Source organism: Cyprinodon tularosa, unplaced genomic scaffold (genome assembly GCF_016077235.1).
Source record: "Cyprinodon tularosa strain WSP-4 unplaced genomic scaffold, ASM1607723v1 ctg1146, whole genome shotgun sequence".
Classification (NCBI taxonomy): Eukaryota; Metazoa; Chordata; class Actinopteri; order Cyprinodontiformes; family Cyprinodontidae; genus Cyprinodon; species Cyprinodon tularosa.
Genome location: NW_024037944.1, coordinates 109,465 through 128,804, shown reverse-complemented (window position 1 = coordinate 128,804; position 19,340 = coordinate 109,465). Strand labels below are relative to the sequence as shown.

The 19,340-nt window shown below is 39.0% G+C and overlaps 1 protein-coding gene across 2 annotated transcripts in view; it reads right to left on the bottom strand.

Annotated features, from left to right (window-relative positions):
- Positions 1 to 6: 6 nt before the first annotated feature.
- The window catches only part of LOC119796321 (serine/threonine-protein kinase N2-like), a 40,134-nt gene continuing 20,800 nt past the window's right edge, over positions 7 to 19,340 (bottom strand). For both annotated transcript variants that reach the window (XM_038304834.1, XM_038304827.1), the window contains exons 2-9: positions 16,460 to 16,624; positions 15,783 to 15,918; positions 10,253 to 10,407; positions 5,012 to 5,141; positions 4,634 to 4,779; positions 3,455 to 3,668; positions 1,045 to 1,230; positions 7 to 169 (exon numbers count right to left, since the gene is read on the bottom strand). In XM_038304834.1, coding sequence (XP_038160762.1) covers positions 39 to 169; positions 1,045 to 1,230; positions 3,455 to 3,668; positions 4,634 to 4,779; positions 5,012 to 5,141; positions 10,253 to 10,407; positions 15,783 to 15,918; positions 16,460 to 16,624 — 1,263 coding nt within the window. In that variant the 3' untranslated portion in view covers positions 7 to 38. The remainder of the gene's footprint in view (positions 170 to 1,044; positions 1,231 to 3,454; positions 3,669 to 4,633; positions 4,780 to 5,011; positions 5,142 to 10,252; positions 10,408 to 15,782; positions 15,919 to 16,459; positions 16,625 to 19,340) is intronic.

Genomic DNA, 19,340 nt, shown 5'->3' with positions numbered 1-19,340 from the left:
GCATAAACACGCCGCTGAGCTGTTAGCACAGGTGGAGATCAAAAGCAGACGAGTGTTACCCGATCCAGCTCCAGCGTAAACTTCTGGTCCCAGGATTGGTTGCTGATGGGCCTCCAGCTCGTCTGTCCAACCACGGTGTTGTCCAACTTCAGGACGGCGCTGATCTCATCTAAAGACAGAAAAGACAATCTGTTATCAGGATTCCAGCTGTACAGAACAGCCATGTTACACATAGAGCTCTGATTTCCGGTTCAATTCTGTTTCTTTACTAAATATCTGGAAATGTGGACTATGTGAAATACAGAATGTTTTTGTTCCAGATCTTGCATCTTCTTTGGCACGTTTTTTTTTTGTGAGCATTTCCACTGTGGAGTCAAAGGAAACGCCATTCTGTCACAGCCTGTGATTCGCTACTCCAGTGATGACTGAGTGTGAGAAATAAAAGCTGGATCCAAACTTTGATCAGTGACTGAGTTTAGTTTCAGCCCTGAATTTATAAATATATCAGATTAGGTTTAACAGCCCAATTCAGACGCTCGCCCTTAAATAAAAACATGGCCAACGTCTAGCACACCGATAGGAATGCGTCTACGCTCCTCCCTCCAAGGAAAGCCCTCCCCCAGGAGTGAAGAGAATGTGATCTCTTACACCCGATCTGAAATTAATACATTTGTAAAAATCAGTCTGAAAAACTGTGATTAGGGCCAGACTTGAGATTTTTTTATTTTTTAGAATAAAGTGGTAACATTACTAGAATAAAGTCATAATATTAGGAGAATTAAGTCATCATACCTCAACCTGTTACCAGAATGAAAGTTGTCATAAAATACAACTTTATTCTCATAATCTTACGACTTTATTCTCAAAATAGAGAATAAATCCTGACCATAATACTACATCGTAGTTTTCAAAACCCTTTGTTGATTAAACTGTTTTTCAAAGTTTCATTCATGGATTGTATTTTTTTCTTTTTTCATAGTTTTTCTTTGAACACTAGAGGAATAAAATGCAGTGGTTAGCTGTTAGCTTCAGGGTGATACTCACTGGAGAGCTCTTCGCTCTTGGTCAGGTTCCTGGAGCTCACCCCTCGGTTTCTGTTTGCTCGGCTGATGAAGGATGAGCGCGTCTCGCTGGGGCTCCAGCCAGGCAGCGGGCTGGGGGCCGCTTTGGAGCGGCCGGGGACACTTTCCAGAAGGTCTTGGCAGCCCATAAGTCTGACATCTAGCGTGCCTGAGGACGAAGGTAACCTACCAGTCAGTGTGTTTAAAGTCAACCACTTCCATCTTGTTTTTTTTATATTTCAGTGCATAAATCCAGTTACAAAGATGACTTCATATAAAAACATGACCAATCTTGAACATAAACTACTATCTCATTTAGTTTAGATGGCCAATAGAAAGCAACCTTTTATAAATCACATACAGGCCCGATGGGTCTCTGTGATTCTCAGTTTTCGTCTCCAATCCCTGCATTAATCCCTGCATTAATCCCGTCATTAATCCCGCTCAACCTGACACTTCAGCAGAATTAACTAAATCCTATATTTCTTTGCATCAGCATTTAACAATTCAGCTTCAAAGCGAACCGGCGACCAACATATGACTAATATGATGATGATTCCCAAAATACATCAAACCCAACCCGGTTCTACCAGCTAGAATCTGTGGAGACGCTTCCAAGTTGTGTTCTTGAACGCAGCCCGAGGGGAAGCAGGATGACTAATCCAACCGTTGTTAGCAGAGCAAAGACTGAAATAAAGGGATTATCTGCTACTGGGAGGAAACATGAAGCCAATTCAGTTCTTTGCTGTGAAGCTTCCAGTCTCATCACAATCAAAACCTGTATGATTTTAGCTCCAGTTAGCTTAGGGAGGACTAGTCTGAAATAAATATCATAGTTTATGTTAGAGACACTAAAAGTGATGCCTTAATAATGATACAAATTTACATGCTAATATTAGCTATCAGCAAATAATCTGGCTGCTTTAGATTTTAGTTGCAACAATGTGACAGACTAGCAGGGAAAAGATTATTAAGGGAAATCAGAGTTGGATTAAAAGCTTGATAAAGTGTGAGATAACAGGAGGGCATACTTAGCATGGTGCCGTTATATTAGCGGACATTAGCTTATGGAGGGAGATGATTTTGCTTTGTTTCGATTTGGTTCCTCTTTAGCTACGGCGCAAATTTTGTTCCTGTATTGTTGAGAGCAAAGGACAAAAAAAAAAAAAAAAGTGATGGAAATAAAAAAACAAATTAGGACAAAGAAATTTGTAGAAAATACTAATTGTAATAAAACCGCAAAGTTTGTCTTAAACTTTTTTTTTTTTTTTTACATTTACCTTTTTCATAAGTTTCTGTTTTCCTATTTTTGTTTTTTTTTTTTTACAGATTTTATACATATTTTTTGTATTTGTTTTTCAGATGGAGTTGAATAATTTCCATCCAAAATTGTAATTCCCATATCTCATTTTTTTCACTTCGAGCCCCATACCAACGCTCTCTCTTGACCAATAAAAATGCTGTTGCTAAAGCGTCCGTCACACCCTGACGATTCAGACCAGCGTACGAAAAATCTGGCAAAAATGCAGTTAGCTAGATAAGTCAAGGGTACGTTTGGCGACATGAAGTTATGAGCATGCTAAAGCACGTTGAAACACGCTAGCACATGTCGACATACATATGTCGGGAAATTTTGAGCATAAAAAAAAACTAAAAAAGTTTGCTGTTTTCTTACATTTACATTTTTTCACGGATTTTATTAGTTTTTCAAATTTCTGTTTTTCAAAAAGAGTTTAACTATTTGCATCCTCTTAAAATTGTAATTCCCATACCTCATTCTGCTCGTCCCGAGCCCAATAACGACGCTCGATCTTGACCAATAATAATGCTGTTGCTAACATCTAGCAGACCAATAGAAATGCGTCTTCCCTCCTCATTTCCCAGGAAAGCCCGCCCCCAGAAGTGAAGAGAATGTGATAAGGAAATCGCTATTTAAATCAAATGGCAGAAGGAAAACCCAATCAGAAAAAAATTAAATTGAGAATTTTATGTGAAAATCTGTAAATAAATAAATTGAAAAAATTAACTTCTTTGGGGGAAAAAAATGGAAAATCATTAAAGTTGCTCTCAAAACCTTTAATTACTGCCTTTTTTCCAATTTAAAAACATGTTTGCTGCAACAATAATGGAACACATTTCACCACGTATCAAAGCAGCTGCAGGGAGGCGAGTTTTCAGCCTGTTCAGACACAGGTATACAGGTGTGTCTGCAGACAAAAATAAGGGCACAGCTGTACCAGTCAAACACGTTCCCTAATGTAACACTGCACTGTTGATGTAAACAGTTATGTTTCATTTTATCGCCAATCTGAGAGGAAATATCAGTCCGCCCTGATGCCAGGATAACTTCCTGTGTCTACATAAAACAATTGCGCTTCATGTTTTGCTCTTACCTGTGAGCGCTGCAGGCTTGGTTACGGTGCTGTACTGGTTCTGCGTGGAGATGATGCTGGATCTGGGGCTGAGGGCCGGAGAGGACAGCAGAAACAGCTCCTCGTTGATGGCGCTGCTGCGGGGGTGGTTTTTGGGCAACTCGCTGAGCCGCTGTTCTAACGAGTAGCGCAGGAGGTCCAGTTTCTGACTGGACTCCGTGAAGCGAGCCTGAGCCTGAGGGATAGAAACAATTTCCTCTTTTATTTACCCCCCCCCCATCAAGTCCAGTCTGAGTGATCCTGACCAAGTCCTAGACCAGAGGTCTGCAACGTACGGCTCTATAGACACTCAACTAAGGCTCTTCATCACTTTGGATAATTTTTTTAACAATAGACATACTAAATAAATGCATGTTTTAGCGTTTTCCCCAGTATCTAATTGCATTTAATTTAAAAAAACAGAAATATAAACTATTTTTAATCTTTTTTAAGTGGAAAAAATTTAAACAAAACTATGAACCTATTAAATATTAACCTCTTCAGACTCTAGCCGTAAACTAGATTGTTGTGGGGGAAGGTTTGCAAGCATGTTTGGTCAAGATGCTATGACCGAAAACATTTGATTGACAGATGACCGTTGATATATGATTGGCCGAATTTAGGTGTTCAGGCTGACGTAGAACTAACTAGATTTTTTTTTTATTGAAATTTTCTAAATTTTTGGACAATATGGTCTGATAAAGATTATATTTATTATACATGTTTAAGCCAGAATGATTTGACATTTAAATATGACTTCCCTACGACTTTAAAATAAGATAATTAGATAATATGCAACTGAAATAAGACAATATATTTTTTTTCTTATTCTAAATGTTAATCATGTTGTTCCATTTGCAGAGTGTCTCACTTACCTCCTCAGTTCAAGAAAAAATTTAAAAATGTTGGGTTTTAAAGATAACTTTCCAAAACGTTTAGCAGCCCATTGAGAAATGCATTTATTCTTGTTTTCCCTTAAATCTAAAATGTGAAATGCTACAATGGTTGTTTACAAATGACAAATCTTTCGAGGTTCATATTTCTTAAAAATAAATGTATGCAATCATGCCATATTTTAGCTGGACAAGAGTCCAAAATGTCTCTTTTTGGATGGTTAAGGCTGCAGACCCCCGTCCTTTACAGTGACCCCCTCCAGCCTACCTCTGAGTGAGCTTTCTTTTCTGTAACTTTTCCAGAGCCCAGAAGTTTCATGACGTTCTTGGCTCCCTCTGCCACTGCAGACTCTATCCTGGCGTGGTGACACAGCTCCTCCACCCGCAGGTCCAGAGGACTGATGATGGACTTGTCTGCAGGTCCAGGAGGACAGGTGTTGATAGTTTGAACACACAGTAGTGCGTAACATGTTTTACAATCATTCTTGGTTATTAGAGGTCTAATCATGGTGTCTTTCATGTTTTTCCACTATTGTTTTGAGTGGAACTCTGCTTTATATCTCAGATCAGAAACGATGCAGAACGGATGAGCTGCGTTAAGCCAAACGTTTGTTAACGGGGAGTAACAACAAGAGCTGCGGCTCACCCATCATGTCGTTGCTCTCGAAGGTCAGCTCGCTGGCCTGGCTGGCCTTCAGGATCTGCATCCTGATGAACTCGATCTTGGTTTTACTATCTTGAAGCATCTGCTGAGCCGCTGCCAGTAACTTACGATCCTGTAAACATATTAGTTTTCCGTCAATCGTCGTTAATGCGTTCTGAAGAAAACAAGGACTGAAGCTATACGAGGTGACCAAATTTGGTGCTCCAAGGTCAGTTTTCTGCCCTTAATTGGAGCTGTGACGACTGCACACGTGGAAAACCTTATTCATCAAAAACAATTGTGGACACACACACACACACACACACACACACACACACGTGCAGCGTGAACAAAGCAAACTCCACCCCAAATTCCTGAGAAGTTTAATGCTGCTTGTTGACGGTGGCTGCGTGCAGGAAAGTCCTCGGTCCAGCAGGCATTTCCTCTCTGACATCACGACTGTTTCCAACTGGAAGTGTCGTCCGTCTGTGACCCCCCCCCCACCCCACCGGCCACACAGGCAGCAGCAGGTTAACATCGTTTAGGCCCCATTCTGCTTTCATATGGAAAATGAAATAGATGCACCAACTTTAATTTATTTATTTTTTTGTTTGTTTTGTTTTTACTCTAAAATGAGGGTAAACTAAAACAAATGTATACTGAGACGCCTTATCCAGATACGTTATTAATGAAGCAGGTTAACCATTTTAGATACTGGATTCATTTATATAATAAAAGAATAATACCTCAGAAAACCTTCGGGGTTTTCACTACATGTAAAGGTAGAGAAACAAAAGTTCTTCAGTGTTTTTAATTCAGAGTAATTTCCATGTGAATGTGCTTTACTGGAGGCATCCATGCACGTGGGCATTGTCAGTTTCACTATAGCTCTGGTGAATTTCAATGGTGAAGTCCTCTGGAAATCTTCAATAATTGTTGTTGATTGCAGATGTGTCTAGTAGTTCCCATTGATTTAGCTTGGAAAGCGGGGAGAATGGCGCTAGGCTTACCGCACCATGACGTCACTGTTGGAAGATGGCAGGAGGGAGGGGTTATGAAAACCACGTACGTATTAGTTTTAGGCATTGGTTCTGCTGGAGGTTTCTTCCTGTTCAAAGGGAGTTTTTCCTCTCCACTGTCGCTACAAGCATGCTTAGTGTGAGCGATTGCTGAAGAGTCAATGAGTCGATGCAATCAGCTGGTTTTCCTTAGATAGAAAACGTTGAATCAATCTGACTGGATGATCTGGTTGAACTGGAAAGTGACCTGAGATGACATGATGTGAATTGGAGCTATAGAAATAAACTGAATAGAATTGTATAGATAATGATCCATTGATTATTCCTTGCTGACCGGACTTTTCCTTTAAAAAAGTTAAAACAATGCAAAGCATCTGATGCATCATAATCTATACTTGAACACTTATTCAAAGAAAATCAGAAGTTAAAGGTTAGCGTATGAAGCTAACTGGTGGCTAAAGCGCTTTGCTCTGTTCTGTTCCGGGTAGTGATGGAAAACTGGAGCGTTTCTAACTTAGTTCTTTTATCTAAAGAACTTTTCCAATCCTCTAGTCGCCTCTCATTTCATTGTTCCCAAATAAATGACTAGAGGCAAACCTACACTGTAAAAACAATCTAGAAACAAAAAATAAAAACATTTTAATCAATATTTACACTTAATTTAAGTAGCTTGATAAGATGATTTGCCAATGGAATGAGTATTTTTACTCTTACAATAAGATAATTAGATAATATGCACTTAAAATAAGACAATGCAATTGTTCTTTTCTTATTTTAAATATATATTGTTTCAAGAAGAAACGGCTAATTTCGATTTCCATTTTTTGCAGTGTAGTGACTTTCTCTGTGTTTTGGTGACTTGATGTGAGCAGCAATCACCTCCTGCTTCCCTGATCAGCAGTTAAGCTATTTTATCTCTGCTGAAAATATTACATTTTTTAAGAAATTGGTGTTGCATCCTCCAGCCTCATTAGAAACCTCTCCCTGATATCGCCACCGGAATATTCTTTCTTTTAGACTTTAGACAGATTTTATTAGGGAAGCACGATATTGGGATTTTGGCCGATATCTGATATGCCGATATTTTAAAACTCATGTAGCCGATAACCGATATCGATACCGATGTTAAAGCTGGACAAAAATAAGTAGTCATTGAAAATAGCAGTTTTGTTATCCATTTCTGACACTTTGAAAAATAATATACTCAAATATATTTTCATATGCTGATATCAAATAGATTTTTAAAAACGCGGTATCGATCTATTTTACTTTCAAAATCTGGTGAAATTTCATCTTTCTGTTACAAACTCTCGTGATATTTTGGAAATTCTTGTGAGATTTTGTTAGTAAAATAGATCGATACCGCGTCAATATATCAACATATAAAAATATGGCAAAATTTCGTGAATTTTCGGGGGATTTCGTAGCATAACGATGACATATAGCAATACTTCATTAGTAAAAGAGATTGATATGGTGTTTTTAAATGGCAATATATCAGCATATGAAGATATTGGGATATTTTAATGGATCAATATTTTTTCCCTCGTCTTTAGAAGTTTTTAAGTCTGTAAAAAAGAAGTTTTTGAGGAAGAAGAAGAAGTATTTATTTTTATTTTTTTTTTAGACTTTAGAAACTCAGAAGCTGATCAAATATCGGGTTAAATATCGGTGGGGTGGCCGATGTCCGATATTCAGTTTTAAGGCCGATACCGATAGGGGGCCGATTATATCGTGCATCCCTAGATTTTATTTGTCATTTTGTTAACACAAGAGTCAAACAAAAAGGAATTTCGTCTGGAAACAGCTCACTGGACAATTTCATCTTTTAAAAGTGCAGCCTTGAAAAAGCAGTAAAAATGACTGTAAATTTACAGTTCTAACATTTTTTTCTTCCCTCAGTAACAACCTTCACAATGAAGAGTGTTTGCGGTGCTAAGGTTAAATAAATCTAGCTCCCAGCTGGCTGCTCCGCCTCTCTAACGAATTAAGATATTTCTGCAGTAAACATCAGGCAGCAGCGCTGATGAGCCGCAGACGCTCGCTCTGATCCCTCCTCTTTGCGGTGAACACTGCTAGCATCTAAACGCTAGTTTGTCCTTCTGCTATGCAGGAACACAAAGGGACCACATGAGCCATGGAAACAAACGCCACAGCGTTTCAGCGCCTTCTCATGTTCCTCTTCCCTGCAGAGGAACCGCAGAGATCAACCCGCCATGTTCCAGGCTCGCTCTAAAACCACATTTGCAGCTTCTGCTTTTGGGTCAAACTCTGAGCAGAAACAGATCCAAGAAGGTTCCACTTTATTTAACCCAAAATGTAAATCATTTAGTTTAATTTACCAGCTTCTGACATTCATAAACTGGAAAAATTATCTCGAAATAAGTAAAAATGTCTTAAATTAGATGTATTTACTCTTAATTTGAGTTGGTGAATAAAATGAGTGGAATTACTATTTTTACTCTTAAAATAAGATAGTATAAACTTGATATAAGACAATGCAATTGTGTTTTTTATTTAAAATGTAAATTGTTTTGTTCCATTGGCAAAATGTCTCTAATCTCGGCAATTCAAGAAAATTGGCGATCCAACGACCAACCCGTCCGTGGAGGATCAGGAATTAGAAAGGTGGAATAACTCTTTTTTCCACTTTTCCCCGATGTATTCCAGCATCCAGCTGCCATGCACGTGGGCATTGTCAGTTTCACTATAGCTCTGGTGAATTTCAATGGTGAAGTCCTCTGGAAATCTTCAATAATTGTTGTTGATTGCAGATGTGTCTAGTAGTTCCCATTGATTTAGCTTGTAAAGCGGGGAGAATGGCGCTAGGCTTACCGCACCGTGACGTCACTGCTGGAAGACGGCAGGAGGGAGGGGCTACTATATGCGGGCAAAAATGGCCGCTTCCAGACTCAGTGATCGCGATGAAAATTATTGTTTTTATTTTATTTTTTACTGATTAACGCTACATTCATTAACTCCCCGGGATCGTGTTAGTTCTAGGTATAAATAATGACCCATTGATCATTCCTTGCTGACCGGACTTTTCCATTTAACTTGCTTTATTTTATAAAAGACCTGAAAAGAGAGGCGTTACATGCACTTTAATCATCTTTAATGTTTGATCAGTGTGTGACATATTGACTTTAATCTCAGCCAGGCTGCAGGAAATGTTCTGTAAAAATAGTTAAATGCATAACTGAGCTCTCCAGCGATTTAAACGGATGGGAAACTGCAGATCATCAAAGGATCAAATAAAATTTTGACCTCTGGTTGTTCCAGTTTAGTCGATGAATGGAAGTTTGTGTTAGCCTGTTTTTAGCTCAGCTTTTGCCATTATTAAAAAAATAACGGCAGATCCCAAAAATGGCCGCTCCCAGACTCCCAGCCAGCTGAGGTGGCTCAGGCATCTGGTTAGGATGCCTCCTGGACGTCTCCCTGGTGAGGTGTTCCAGGCACGTCCCACCGGGAGGAGGTCCAGGGGGAGACCCAGGACACGCTGGAGGGACTTTGTTTCTCTGCTGGCCTGGGAGCGCCTTGGGATTCCACCGAAGGAGCTGGACCAAGAGGCTGGAGGTCTGGGCCTCCCTACTGAAGCTGCTACCCCCACGACCCGACCCCGGATAAGAGGAAGATGGATGGATGGATGGATGGATGGATGGATGGATGGATGGATGGATGGATGGATGGATGGATGGATGGATGGGATTCAGATTTTAGGGGACTAATAAAACAATTAGAACCTTTACTTATTTTTTTTCACACATTGACTTTAAAATCATTTCTAATCATTTATTGGAGAAAAAAATAATAATTTGGACACTTCAAACTGCTTAAAATGGAGTGAGCCTATCTGATTATTCTCTTGGCAAATTCATAAATGTAAGTTTACACATTCCAAAATATCTTTTATTGCTTTTAACAATGAGGTCAAGCAATATGTCAACACGATTAAGTATTCTCTTGATCAAAAGGCAACAAAAACTGTAAAAGTGTGTAAACAATTTAATATCTTTTTGTAAATTGTACTTTCCCTGGCAAAATGTGATGATTTTCATTTTTGTTTTTAGTTTTATGTTAAAATGTTGCAATGTTGGATACTGCACAGTGTAATATTTTCTCAATGGAGACGAATGTTCGTGTATTTATGTAAAGTATGCAATTGTTGAATAAAAAATAAATAAATAAATAAATGGTGTGCCTCCTTCCTCTTTGCAGCGCTTACCTTGGAGGAGCCGTTGGAGTACATCTGGATCATGTTTTCGGCCCCCTGCTTCACCTTCAGCTCGATGTCGTTCTGCCGCTTTAAAGCCGCCAGGCGGCTGTTGCTGGTGCACATTCTAGGTTCGCTGCTCGGTGTATCTGGTGTTAAAGGGCACTCTAGGAGGAGAAAGAAAAGGGGGAAAAGATATGGTCACATACTGGGAGCCAGGGGCGGATTCAGGAAATTTCGGGCCCTAGGCAAAGACAGGCAGGGGGCCCTTTGAACTGAGAAGACAACACATAGAACAGACCCATTCTCCAGATAGAGAAATGTTAATAGAATAGACATCCATTATCTGTTCTAGGTTGTGTCCCTCTCTTCTTGTCCCTTTTCTTCTTGTTTTCCTCTCTATGTTTTGTACTCAGCTGACTTTTCATGCTGTCTCTAAAGGAATGAAAGATTTTTTCCAAGCACTAAGCTCACTTAGCTGATTGCTCCTTCCTGTGTTTCCAAAAAGGCCAAAGTAAATAACCCAGTCCTTCTTTTCACTGTAGACAAGCCATGATCTGCTTATCTGTTCTCCATTTTTCATTTGGATGAAATAATAGCTGCATGAATCATGACAGCAGACAAGATAGAGGAGAGCAGGAGGCGGGGTTACCAATCTACTCGCTCTGGAGAGCAGAGTTCGCTGCTTTTAGATGTTGTCTCCAAAGTCTCCAGTAGCAGAAAAAAGTCTCTAGATTTGGCGCTAGGAGCTTTTTAGAAATCAAAGTGCTAGAGGGGTCTGAAAAGTGGCTAAATATAGCGACTAAAGCGCTAAGTTGGCAACACTGCTCTTTGCATGGTTTGTTTTCAAATGGTTTGCTGCTGTCTGTTTGGACCTTTCTGAACATGTGCAGCAAATGGACTGATCCAATATGGTGGACACTGAAGGGGGGGGGGCTGAGACACACTTAATATTATCAGCGTTCTGATGGCATTTTAGCGAAAGAGAGCAACTAGATCCTTTTTTAAGTCATTTTGCTTTAAGCTGGTTGAAATCAGTCCTCTTTGCTCCTTAAAGTTCTTCTGTTAATCTGTTTTCTGTATTTATTCTTTATTTTGTGGAGCATTCGTTGAATTCAGCCTTCACCTAAAAATATAAGTCATTTTCAAACATTATTTCTTTATTAATATTTAATAAAGACAAATCAAATGATAAAGATCCTTCCAAATACCTCCTTTGCATCCCTGATGTCATTTTCTTTCTAGTTCAACGACCAAAACAGAACAAATACAAACACTAAATTCATTCACATTTAATGAATTGCATTTAAAGACACCCCCGCTTACTTTTTATTGACACTCATCTTCAAAATGAAATTGCTTTAAAACTTAAATGCAAAACATTTAATATTAAATGTTTTTATGTTTTAGAGCAAACACTAAATATACAGTTGTCTTATTTTGTAGTGATTTCACTTTTTTTAGGAGAATTTTCCTTTTTCTAATTAAATTTTTAAATAAAATAAAATAAAAACTAAATAAATAGCCAGTGGTTTATTCGTTTTTTTTCTCATTTTATTTTGACACAGCTAAAACAGAACCGACTCTGCATGGATTGATAAACCGCTGGTTTTTCTGGTTCCCTTTCAGCTCTCAGCAGTAGAATCTAAAGAAACAAAAAAACACTTTAAATTTGAACTAAAAAAACACACAAACAGGCCAACCGTCTAGTTCTGCTGTTAATTTAGATCTTTTCCGTTTCTGTAAGTCAGCGTGGAGACGCTCACCATCAGGACGGATGGTAAATACGATGCGCCGCGTCTCCTGATGCGCCTCCTGAAGCAGGAGGAGCTAAAGAAGCGCTGCTGTGAGTCGTGCTTCTGGCTGCTAAACACACACTAATACGTTCGGTTGAAACACCTGTAGGACGAGAGCAGAGAGGAAGCGCGTGGCCCTGCGCCGAAACACTATGCGAGTCACGTAGAGTCATCTAATAGGCTGAGGAGCGCCAGATTCTCCGTTTAACAGGAGCAGAGGAAACATGGAGGAGCAGAACCATTAAAAACAGACCTGATGCAGACAGGAGGCCTCTGATTGGTCAGATCTACGTCCACTCTACTCTATGAGTATTTCCTGTTTGGTTTTTTACCGGCTTGTTCTGTTTGTCTGGCCGCCATTGTGGAAAACGACTGGTGAAAATGGAGCAGCTAGCAGAGGGAGGTGCGCGAGAAAGCTGGGACCCTTTTTCCACCTGGATCTCCGCTCTTTTTGGCCCTCAGGTCGCTCCGTCGTCGGACTAAACTCGCCCCCACTTCCTCTCCGCCTCGGCCGTATCTAGACCCACAGCTAGTTCCTGATTGGCCCTCTGGCGTTGTGGCGTGGAATAACATAGCGCAGACCACGCTTCAATATTGGGCAGAAATCTAAATGATCTGCGACGCGCTGCAGAGGGAGGATAAGCAGGCGTTACGTCGACGGCACAGCGCGGAGAATGTGTCTCATCCGGTTTATGTAAGGGGTTTTCCTCTCTGTGAGGGGAGGAGGAATTCAGGGACCCCCACCCTTAGAGAGGGCTGTGGGACAACATGGTGAATAGCTGCAGGGCTGATGTCAGTCTTGGAGCCCTGACAGAGGGGAACCCTCCCCAGGCTGCATCTGATTGGAAGATGAACATGACATCATCACTGAGGAACTTGGAGCCAAAAGCGTCCCGATAAAAGCAGCCGATGGTGGATAACAGACAGAAAGAGGAACCTGACCGGTTACTCTACATCAAAGCTGCTGGTTTCTGGCCTCAAATGAGAGGAGAGAAAAATGCCCCCCACCCCCACCCCCCCTTCCAACAATAGACGACTCTCTTTACTAATTCAGGAAGACGGTGAAGTCTCTCCAGGAGCGCAGTGACAGCCAGTTACATTCCTCTGCCGGTGCGTCACCTCCACAGAAAGCCCTTTGTCATCAGATAGGAGGTCGCCCAGTCAAGCTAAATTTGTTTCCACTTAAGATAACAACAAGCTTCCCTTTCGCACTCAAACGCACACATCTCACTCCCCATCGTCTGCAGACAGACCGGCCATGCTGCAGACAGCTCCTCCATAATGTGGTTAAACTCTCTCTAAATTCCAGCGCTGCTGACAATGCGCACAGGAGCAGCAACAGCCCCGCAGACCAACAATCGGCAGCTTATTGTAACCATCGCAGGAATGCGGGAATGTCAGCCTCTGGAGAGTGAGTCACCTCCAAAACACTGGATGAGCTCTTTGTGTCAGCCTGCATGTTTAGATAGCCATTCTGACACAACTACTCTCCTAAAATTGTTTACACTGTTATTATTTGTATTTAGGGTTAAAATGACGACACAGTAAAAACAGAGGGAGTCGTACGGATAACGGGCCTGGTTCTTTCGGACTCGGGTCGGTTTCGGGCTGACTTTCAAGGCCCGTTTCATGCTCTAGTTTGAACCAAGAGGTCCATCTGCTAAAAACAGATGATTAATTCAGGACTGAATGTGGTGGTCAGTGAACACACCGTTCCAAAACCGACACCTGAAGGGTTAAAAAATAATTAAAATAATGAAATGATAAACGGTCAATGGAGCTATCATTTTTGGGCCATAATATTTGCTCAAAAAGAGGTTTTTTTTTACTTACAAAAAAAAAAAAAAAGGGGTGTGGTTGCAGACCTCCTGCACTCCAGAAGTTTCTTCCTGCCGTTTTTATTCAAAGAGATTAAGTCAGAATTCTGAGAAAAAAGTCAGAATTCCGAGATTAAAGTCAGAATTCTAAGATTAAAGTCAGAATTCTGAGATTAAGTCAGAATTCTGAGAAAAAAGTCAGAATTCCGGGATTAAAGTCAGAATTCCGAGATTAAAGTCAGAATTCTAAGATTAAAGTCAGAATTCCGAGATTAAAGTCAGAAATCCGAGATTAAAGTCAGAATTCTAAGATTAAAGTCAGAATTCTGAGATTAAAGTCAGAATTCTGAGAAAAAAGTAAGAATTCTGGGATTAAAGTCAGAATTCTAAGATTAAAGTCAGAATTCTGAGATTAAAGTCAGAATTCTGAGATTAAAGTCAGAATTCTGAGATTAAGTCAGAATTCTGAGAAAAAAGTCAGAATTCCGAGATTAAAGTCAGAATTCTGAGATTAAAGTCAGAATTCCGAGATTAAAGTCAGAATTCTGAGAAAAAAGTCAGAATTCTGAGATTAAAGTCAGAATTCTAAGATTAAAGTCAGAATTCTAAGATTAAAGTCAGAATTCTGAGATTAAAGTCAGAATTCTGAGATTAAAGTCAGAATTCTGAGATTAAAGTCAGAATTCTGAGATTAAGTCAGAATTCTGAGAAAAAAGTCAGAATTCCGAGATTAAAGTCAGAATTCTGAGATTAAAGTCAGAATTCCGAGATTAAAGTCAGAATTCTGAGAAAAAAGTCAGAATTCTGAGATTAAAGTCAGAATTCTAAGATTAAAGTCAGAATTCTAAGATTAAAGTCAGAATTCTGAGATTAAAGTCAGAATTCTGAGATTAAAGTCAGAATTCTGAGAAAAAAGTCAGAATTCTGGGATTAAAGTCAGAATTCTAAGATTAAAGTCAGAATTCTGAGAAAAAAGTCAGAATTCTGAGATTAAAGTCAGAATTCTGAGATTAAAGTCAGAATTCTGAGATTAAAGTCAGAATTCTGAGATTAAAGTCAGAATTCTGAGAAAAAAGTCAGAATTCCGAGATTAAAGTCAGAATTCTGAGATTAAAGTCAGAATTCCGAGATTAAAGTCAGAATTCTGAGAAAAAAGTCAGAATTCTGAGATTAAAGTCAGAATTCTAAGATTAAAGTCAGAATTCTGAGATTAAAGTCAGAATTCTAAGATTAAAGTCAGAATTCTGAGATTAAAGTCAGAATTCTGAGAAAAAAGTCAGAATTCTGGGATTAAAGTCAGAATTCTAAGATTAAAGTCAGAATTCTGAGAAAAAAGTCAGAATTCCGAGATTAAAGTCAGAATTCTAAGATTAAAGTCAGAATTCTGAGATTAAAGTCAGAATTCTGGGATTAAAGTCAGAATTCTGGGATTAAAGTCAGAATTCAGACTTTTTTCCCCATGTTAAACTAAAATAAAATTTAAAAATCAGTTAACTTTTTTTTTTTTCTCCAGTGGCCCTAATCCTCTTCCGTACATAGCACGCCTGATTTTATTAGAAGAAGAGGGCTTTTTTTTTTGCGAGGTGAGTGCTCCCTTAAATCTGCCTTTTCCCCAGCGAGCCGCCGCCTCCTCTAGTGATGTCACCTATAAGATGCTAAAATGCTAATTGAAGAAAATGAATGGAGTTTAAATGGCTCAGCCATCGGCTCGTCTTTCTGTTATGCAGAGGCTGATTTCTCACCATGTGATGCTGCTTCTGCTTCTAACTGAAATCATTCACATCCACTGACAGCAGAAATCTTCTAGGATTATTGTTCTTAAAGAGAAACCTGCTGAAGGAAGGTTTACAGAAACCAGCAGACGGCCACAAATCGTTGATTTGTGCCGCTTGGAAGATAATGGAATAAATGTAAGTTGACTGAAATTACCTGAAAGCTCTTCTGGATCTTTGACTACGATGTGAGCGTTCAGTTCTTGGAGCTCCTGGTGGAGCTCCTCCACCTTCTTGTTCGATTTTTTCAACATATTGTCCACATAAGCCAGACTCTTCTTATCTGTGGTGACCTGAGGAAAGCAAAGGGTATATGGAGTGAAGTTTGTTCCATTATTGTTGCAAGCAGAGGTTATATTCTAATCTCTTTTTTTTTTAACAAAATTGGGGTGGACTTCTTCTGGATTGAAAAGCCTATTCACATTTTTATTGGTCTACATGGACAATGACAACATTTGCAATAACGGGTGTTTGTATTGGGTTGACCAATAAAAAGCAAAGAGAAATAAAACATCAGTTACTATCAAAACCTTTTTCTGTTAAAAGCCTTTTCAAAGTGTCATAACTGGATTGTTGAAATTTACCTCCAAAAGACTGGAGGTAAATTTCAATTTTGTTCCCTTCTAACAAAAATGAAACAAAATTTATTGCTGAATCAATAAGGAGACATGTTAAAAAATATCACTAAAGTTAGAAAATAATGTAAAATATGCAACCCATTAAAAACTGGAAAAGAAGACTGCACCATTACAACTCTGGATTAATTTCTAAAAGTGAATTTTAAAGACAAAAAACACAAAAAAACAAAATCCAGTGGAGTATTTGAGGGCTTACCTTACGCAGGTTCTCTGCACCTTCTTTGATCTTTAACTCCTTGCGGATCTCTCTGCGGATCTGCTCCTTGATCTCGTCCAGCTTCTGCTGGACCATGGTGTCTGACAGATCCAGGTTTTGTCCCAGACCAAGTCGCTCCGCCACCAGCTGGGCCCTGGTATCCCCCTGAGGAAGGGAAGGCGAGTAGAAAGGAATCATTATTCCAGAGCTATCTCTATAGTTCTGCTGCTATAGGCTTAGACTGCTGGAGGACATAGGGACCCCTTTTTCATCATTCTGCTTCATTCTATCTCTATTCTCCCACTCTGCAGAATCTGTTAGTTCAATCTCTAACGTTCTGCTCTCTCTGCTTTTTCTCATAGTAGCTTCATCTGGTCTGTTCCTGTTTGGCTGTGACTCCATCCTGGAGAGAAATATCAGCTGTGCTGCTGCCATCAACACCTTTGTTTCTAGATGTTGGAGCTTGGCCTGTTTTCCAGTGTAGTCCCGTTTCTCTGACTGTGACTAACTAGATGTGCTCTCTTCATCCTCTGACATGGAAGCTGGCTCGGAGCTCGTCTGCCTGGCTGTGTGTTTCCTGGACGGGGCCGCCTGTGGAGCTGGTTGACAGTTGCCTTTTGTATCTATGCTTCTTTTTCTATGTCTGCTTCTGTCTCCTTGAACCCCAGTGGGCCTCAGCAGATGGCCGCTCACACTGAGCCTGGTTCTGCTGGAGGTTTCTTCCTGTTCAAAGGGAGTTTTTCCTCTCCACTGTCGCTACAAGCTTGCTTAGTGTGAGGGATTGCTGAAGAGTCAATGAGTCGATGCAATCAACTGGTTTCCCTTAGATAGAAAACTTTGAAACGATCTGACTGGATGATCTGGTTGAATTATCTCTGTAAAGTCCCCTGAGATGTGCTGTGAATTCTCTCCTTGCTCAAGGCCAAAACTCAGCATGTTTCTTCATTTTAGTTGATATGAAAAACTGCCAAGAACGCACACAAAAAAAAAAAATCTTGTACAAAGTTTATTATTTTGACTTCTTTTTCTTTGTTTTTCTTTTTAAATAAAATTCCTCAGATGTAACATTAAAAATATTCAATATACATATAAAACCAAATAAAACCAAGAACATCAGTCAGTTATAAACGCTAAAATAATCATTACGTATTAAAGGTAGACGATACATAGGCTGGAGAAAACTTTGAGTGGATATTAAAGTATTTTTTCTTTTATTTACAGACGTGTTTGTCCATTTCTTCGTATATTCAGCCGCCATGTCTTAAGATCACATTAAGCAGATGATTGCCTCTCCCTCCATCTGTTATCGATTGTTAATGTTTAGTTTGTTATTCCTACATCTTAAGCCAATAGTGTTATTGGAATCAAGGACAAGACTTTATTACCTTTGTAACATTCAAAACTTATGGATATTTTGATGGCAAAAATGAATGTCAATTTAATAACAAGAAACGGCAACTTGCCCAAATATATTAAGAAAAAACCAAAAGACCTTCTATAAGAAATAAATGAAAAACACTCTCTGAGTGAAAGAAACCCATATTTTTGGTCCAACATAACCTTGGAGGCATTAATGCTGATACTGGTACTAACATTGTTTAGTTTATAAATCTAAATATAACTGTTATTTAGGCTAATTCACTTTTTAACTTTTCAAATTTTTTTTTTTTACTTTTTTCAAACTTAGTTTACAATAGGTAATATATCATTGAAGGGCTCATCTAATTAGTGAAATCCCAAAATAAGAGGTACAGCATCTTTACTGAATGGCTGGATGTAGATCTTGTGCTAGAACGGGGTGGGGGGGTTAACCCCCCCTAATAAAGCGACCCCTATGGGGGTCGCCAAAGTTTTGGTCGATTAGGCTTTTTTTTATATTCTCTTGCTATTTTTTTCCACTAATTGAAATGCCAGTGGTGGTTCCACACCAAATGTAGCAGGGGGCCTGGAGGGGGCCAGTGTGTTTTTTCCATGGGGGTACAGAAAAGCATGAAATAAATAAAATTAATAGAGCTTCATGAAGGGAAATTTCTATTCAATTCGGTTTAATTCAAATTCTTTTCTTTAAATGTCTTAGGTCAATATACATTCAGAATTTTTGAATTTTACATATTTTTGACTTAATTTAAGTTTAAATTGCAGTTTTCTATAAAATCTGAATTTGAACTCAAGAAAAACTGATAAATTCAGCTGTAAAAATTAGAACAATTTGTTTTGAAAAAAACATTTATCAGATAAAAACTGGGATCCTATCTCAATAGCACAGAAGCTATCACCTTATTGTTTTTAAATAATTAGTAAAACTGAATTTGTAAAGGAAGAAAAATGAAATAGATCAAAAGGAGCTATCAGTAACCATGTCTGTTCCAGAGCAGATCATCATTAGAATTTATTTGAGTATTATGTCTTCAGTACAGGAGCCATAACAGGGGCACTGGCCCCCGTTGGCCTGTCTAGAACCGCCCATGATCAATGCACACATTCAGTGACACACAGGAACTCTTTCCGTTTCATTCACAACACCTGTCCCATCAACCAGGAATCAGAAATACAACTATAACAACTATACAGATTAGATATTCTAAGGGCTGCAACAATTATTTTGCAAATAGATTAATCTGTTGATTCTTTTTCCAATTAACTGATTATTAATCAGATAGCCAAAGGTTCCTTGAAGATTTATGAAATGATACCAGGTAAAAATACAGATTTTCCACTTGAGGAGTTCTGGATAGAGCAGATTAATAGACAGAAAAGGTTTTTTTTATCTTAAATGCAAACTGTTTATGCATTTGGTTTTACAATCGTGGTTTAATTCCTGCTCTAAGTGAGTCGCTCTGTCAGCTAAAGGCAGGTTTTACAGTCTCTATACTCCAGTTAA